The sequence below is a fragment of the Solanum dulcamara genome, chromosome 12, assembly GCF_947179165.1.
Source record: "Solanum dulcamara chromosome 12, daSolDulc1.2, whole genome shotgun sequence".
Lineage (NCBI taxonomy): Eukaryota > Viridiplantae > Streptophyta > Magnoliopsida > Solanales > Solanaceae > Solanum > Solanum dulcamara.
This window is the reverse complement of record NC_077248.1, coordinates 11635902-11641873: the sequence shown is the minus strand read 5'-3', so window position 1 is coordinate 11641873 and position 5972 is coordinate 11635902. Positions and strand designations below refer to the sequence as shown.

General features: G+C 36.7%; 1 protein-coding gene across 1 annotated transcript; it reads right to left on the bottom strand.

The window, feature by feature from the left end:
* Positions 1–4715: 4715 nt before the first annotated feature.
* Positions 4716–5972, bottom strand: LOC129877473 (uncharacterized). The gene is made up of 2 exons (XM_055952980.1): positions 5450–5972; positions 4716–5088 (listed from the first exon to the last, which is right to left on the bottom strand). Exons 1-2 carry the CDS (start codon positions 5787–5789, stop codon positions 5054–5056), a joined length of 375 nt encoding a protein of 124 aa, XP_055808955.1. The 5' UTR covers positions 5790–5972; the 3' UTR covers positions 4716–5053.

Sequence of the window (5972 nt, the reverse complement as noted above, 5' to 3'; positions counted from 1 at the left end):
TAGAGCAAGTACAATATCAGTACACAAAGTCAATAGTGTACTGGTAGGATCACGCAACTAGCCAGTAAGCGAGACATGAACAAGTAAATACAACACCATAAGAAAATATATATAGAGCAGGCTTAACCACTATCATCTCCTAACTAGTATCATGCCATTTCACTTAAGGGTCTTCTCATGGGATCTGCAACGACTTATTTATGTGTCAGAATATGAAACCGATCCAAGTTTGTGTCAAAACTTGACACCCAATCCAAATATGTGTCAGAATGTGACACCTGATTCAAATGTATGTCGGAACGTGACACTCGATCCAAGCATATAAGTCAGCCACAATCACAGTGAATAGTTAAACTATCATATCTACCAAGAACATGTTCATTACAAGTCATGGCCAGCAAGTAATCATTTCACATGGATCATTACATTCTTCTTTATTAATATACATATATGCATACGGTGGAGTAATTTAGCAAGTACATGAATAACATACAGGAAACAAACTATCACTCACCTCGAATTCAAACTTTCGACCACTCTAAAGTGTAGGAGCTTTCCCTTTCCAGGTTCATTCATCTTGTTCTTGGTTTAAAAACAATAATAACATACAAATGATCAATATAAGGGCCTAATGTACATGAGTTATAACATAATTCCCTTCCTAGGCCAAACCCATGATCATAACCCCTATTTTAAGGCTATTTTCCACCATTAGTTTAAGTCCAAAACCCTCCCCCAATGATCACCCACCATAGATTATGGGTTTTAGAAATCAAATTATAAGTTAAGGGAGTAATGTACTAACCTTTGGTACAAATTGTGGTGGAAATCAGTAAGAATTCGCTCTAGGTCGCTTCTGGTCTCTTAGGAACGAAGTGAAAGTGAATAAAACTATTTTGGGATTTTCTCCTACTTAAGTTACGCTCTGTCTCGCCACAACAAGACCATCCAGCTCTGGGGCCCCCCATCATGGCGGGAGAGGTAGAGACAGAGAGCTCGTTAAGAGTCTCAAAGTCTTCCCTTCTAAAACATACTATTGTCCCAAGACGCCTTAAAATATACCTTTCACACCAATATCGATTTCAGGATACTCATCCAAATGCGATTCCATAAAGTTGTATAGGATCCGTAACATCTTGGCTATCAACTAACTCAATAAACTAAAGATTCAATCCACCATCCATTTCCGGATAACTTTAGACCTCTCCTGACTTAGAATTCGTCCAAGTCTGGCATATGCTCAAATTTTTGGAAGTCACTACCCAAAGTTTTTTGGTCCAGATTCCTTTCCTATTGGCTCACCCGTAACAATAGAAACATGTCATTACACTAACCTCCAAATTCTATCTCCACTTTTCAAATTAAAAAACAAGATTTGTTAGGAACAATCAGTAATAGTTTTAGCCTAATCCAACAGTTAACAAATTGGAAAACAAAATTTGAAGATTGCTAGTCAAAGAGAACAAATTATTGCAAAAAGAACCCTTTTGTTTTCTCTTCTCTCTTGTTGAAAGCTCTCTCAAAAACCTCTCTTATGTGATAATGTCTTTCAAAGATAAATACCAATAAGCAAGGAATAATACTCTCAAATTGTCCTATTTATAGATAATGAGTGGTGCTTTCTCCTAAGGTCAAAACCAACTCCAAATAGGACTAAAATTGTAATTCTTTTCCAATTAGGACTGAAATTCAAATCATTTTCCAAATAGGATTGGAAACCAAATGAAAATAAGATTAAGCCACGGGCCTTTGGCTGGAACACAGGCCATAACCCAATACTAACCCAACAAAGTATGGATCCTGATTTAAACCTACTATTTGGTGAATGTTGAAAGCTCAATTATCAAAGATAGAAACTAAGGAGATTATGGAAAAGAACATGTTCCTTTGTTCATTTAGAGAACAGAAGAATACAAAAGAATAAATTGAGGAAAAATAAAAAAAGTATGGAGAATTAGCTAATCTTCTCTATTATATACATGTACAATCCTAAGTTTATTGACAGTTGTAATCCAAAACTAACTAATCACTAGACTAACTAATTAACTAATTAATCAAATTAGTTAAGAGTTAGTTATAACTAACTCAACATCCTCTAATTAGTCAAGTCACAACTCCTAATTCATTACTCCCCCTCAAGCTGGCAGGTGTAAACACATTCAAGATTCTTAGCTTGGAAACCAAATATTCATGTTGTGGTCTCGGTAGTCCCTTCGTCATAATGTCTGCCTGTTGATCTCGTGTCTTCAAGTATAATTTTCAAATCAGTCCCATATGTATCTTCTCCCTGATAAAATGACAGTCTATTTTGATATGCTTGGTTCTCTTGTGGTACACTAGATTTGCTGTAATCTATAAGGCTTCTTTGCTATCATAAAAAAGATCCACTGATAGTTCCTATTCTTCTCCTAACTCTTTATATAGTGCAGTAATCCAAACTAACTCTAAGACAGTAGAAGCCATGCTTCTTTACTTTGACTGTGCTGAGCTCCTTGAGATGGTTGTTTGCTTCTTCGACTTCCATGAAATTAAGGAATCTCCATGTTTGATCAAGAAACCGGTCACAAACCTTCTTGTGTTTGGACATGCTGCCTAATCTACATCACAAAAGGCCACTAATCTCTTTTCTTTCCTGCTGCTCATCAAAATACCCATAGCTAGTTCCCTCTTTATATATCTCACCACCTTAAGAGATGCCTCTACATGAGATTTTCTTGGATTTTGTAAAAACTGCTCAAGTTCTGTACTGCAAATCCAATATCTGGTCTAGTCAGGGTCAAATACAATAATCTCCCAATCAACCTCTGATATGAGCCCTTGTCTGTTAGAATAGGATCATCTATAACATTCATTGCTTTATCCAATGTTTTAGTTGTTAATTTCAAGTTGTTATCCAGTGGTGTCCAAGATTGTTTGGCACCAGTCAGTCCCATTTCCTCTATTATCTCCAAAGCATACTTCCTTTGGTTCATCAGTATTCTCTTAGTAGATCTGTTGAACTCAATTCCTAAGAAGTATCTCAGAGTTCTAAGCTCCTTGATTTTGAACCTAGCATGTAACTCTTGCTTGGTTTGCTCTATTAACATCAAATCATTTCCAGCCACCAACATATCATCTACATATACCAGAATCACCACCAACCTGTTCATGTAGTCTTTTGATATACAATGAATGGTCCAATCTACTTTGCACAAAGCCAAAATCAATAAGTGCAGTAGTGAGTTTCACATTCCATTGCCTACTTGCCTTCTTAAGGCCATACAGGGATTTTACTAGCCTACATACTAACCCTGAAGTCTCTCCCTGGCTAGAAAAACCCTCAGGGAATGACATGCAAACTTCTTCATGTAAGTCTCATTGGAGAAAAGCATTGTATACATTCATCTGATGGATGTGCCAATCAGAAGCTGTAGCAATGGACAAAACACTTCTTACTGTGACTATATTTACTACAGGTGAGAAAGTGTCTTGATAATCAAGCCCTACTCTTTGATTGTATCCCTTGGCAACTAGTCTAGCCTTATGTCTTTCAATATCACCATTAGCCTTGAACTATACTTTATAAACCCATTTGCATCCAATAGGTATCTTTTTAGGAGGCAGAGGCTCCAAAATCTAGGTGTTATTTGCTTCAAGAGCTTGGATTTCTTCCTGCATGGTAGAGATCCATTCGGGGTCTGAGCATGCTTCTTGATAGGACTAAGGCTCAGTAATGCAAAAGAAGGCAGTCAAATAAGATTGATACTGGAAAGAAAGGTTAGCATAACATAGAGTGTGAAAGAGAGGATAAACAGTAGACTCAGAGGCTGCATTAGTAACAAAATCAGTCATCCATGTAGGTTGTTTCCTAGGCCTGTGGGACTGTCTAGTAGGTTTATCATTAGGGACAATGGGTAAGACACCAATATCAACATCTATAGGATCATCCAGTGCATCAGGCACAATAGGAGGATCTGCATGGTCTAGAGTGGGTTGGTCATGTAATTGGGGATTAGCAACAGGAGAAATATCATGAAGATCATCATCAATAAAACATGTAGAAGTATTTAAGAAAACAGGAGGAGAAGGAGATTGGCTCTGAAAAGGAAAAATGTCCTCTCTAAAACTCACATCCCTAGATATGAAAACATTATGTGTGATCAGGTTATACAACACATAACCTTTAGTAATATCATAATACCCCATATGAACTTCATGCACTGCTCTAGCTTCAAACATGCACTGCTCTAGCTTCAAATTTATCACCAAGAGGTAAGCACTTAACATAGCACAAATAACCCATGGTTCTAAGGTGATCAATGGACCCTTTGCAACCATGAAATACCTCAAAAGGTGTCTTCCCTTGCAAAGCCATAGAAGGCAACCTATTCATCATGTAAACAGCTCCAAGAATACAGTGACCCAGAACTTTAAAGGTATGGAACCTTAAAACCTGATGGCTCTAGATAATTCTAAAATATATCTGTGCTTCCTTTCTACCACCCCATTTTATTGTGGGGTGTAGACACAAGATTTTTGATGCACTATGCCAAGAGAAGTGAATAAAGCATGACAAGTAGAATTTACAAATTCTGTCCCATTATCTGATCACAAGACTTTGATCTTTTTGTCAAATTGTGTATTGACTAACTGAATAAAATTCTTTAACACCACAACTACATCACTCATCATTTTCAACAGATAAATCCAAGTCATACGAGAATGATCATCAACAATAGTCAAGAACATTTTATAGCCATCAAAAGTAGAGATAAGAAATGGTGCCCATACATCCAAGTGTAGTAAATCAAAAACAGAATAAGATCTAGTCTCACTAACAACAAAATGCGGCCTAGTCTGTCTAGCATGTGGAAAAATTTCACAATTGTCCAGAACTTGTTTACATTCAGCTTGATCAAGACTAAACAAAGGTTACATAGTTCCAACAGATCCATGACCCATCCTTTTATGCCATAGAAAAATGTCCATTTTATTTCTAGTAGCAATCAGTCCTTTTATTAGTTATTTATTCTTGTTCCTTGTATGTTCCAGCAAGTATAGACCCTCCTTCTCTTTACCAATCTCCAACACCTTCCCACTTGAGAGATCCTAGAATATGCAGAAGTCAGGAAAAAATTTGACTGAGCACTGAAGCTCCTTTGTTATCCTAGACACTGAAAGGAGATTGTATCTAAAATCTGAAATGTATAACACATTCCTCACACATTTTCCATCCATTATGTCACAACTACCAACATGGGTTACTTTTACTGTTTTTCATTAGGTAAATGGACTGATTTATTATGGACAACAGTAGGCTCCTTCTCAGTATTCAACATATCTATGTTAGAGGTCATGTGATTAGTTACACCAGAATCTACTATCCATTCCTTACTATTGTTATTTACACAAGAAGCAGACATATTACCAGTGGTTTGATCCTCAAGCACATGTGAAGCAAATATATTACCTCCCATGTTTGCTGAGTCTGATGCCCTACTCATGTTTGTTGAAGTCTCTGGTGTATCTTGTTTGCTCATTAGTTTTCTAAACTGATTATAATATTGTGGATTGTCAATATGTTGCAGCATTTGATTATACTGATTCTGGGAGTAATTGGAAGGTCCTGAGAATTTGTTCCAATCACCATTGAATCCTCTACCTTTATTGGAATCAGAACAACCTATATCATAACCTGCACTGTTGTAGGAATCAACATAAGCAGCCCTAGCCTGTGCTCTATCCATGTGTGGCCTACTTTCTTTATTCCTCACATTGTGTGCATGTCCTCTATTCTCATTTTCCTTCATATTAGGTCTAATGTTGTTCCCAAATTTCTTTTTAAACTTGAAATCAGGAGTATAACCAATCAACCGATAACATTAAGCCTTAGTATGTCCCATAAACTTACAGTGAGCACATTGAACATTACAGTTCTTCTTGAACTTATTGTGAGCATGTCTTATAGTCATGAGAGCTGCAATATCCAAATT

What these genes read in the sequence shown, in the direction of transcription:
- LOC129877473 (XM_055952980.1), bottom strand. Translation starts at nt 5,789, where the DNA reads ATGAAGGAAAATGAGAATAGAGGACATGCACACAATGTGAGGAATAAA. An exon ending in AGACTCAGCAAACATGGGAG is followed by an intron (nt 5,089 to 5,449) that starts GTAATATATTTG and finishes TGCATATTCTAG; the next exon opens with GATCTCTCAAGTGGGAAGGT.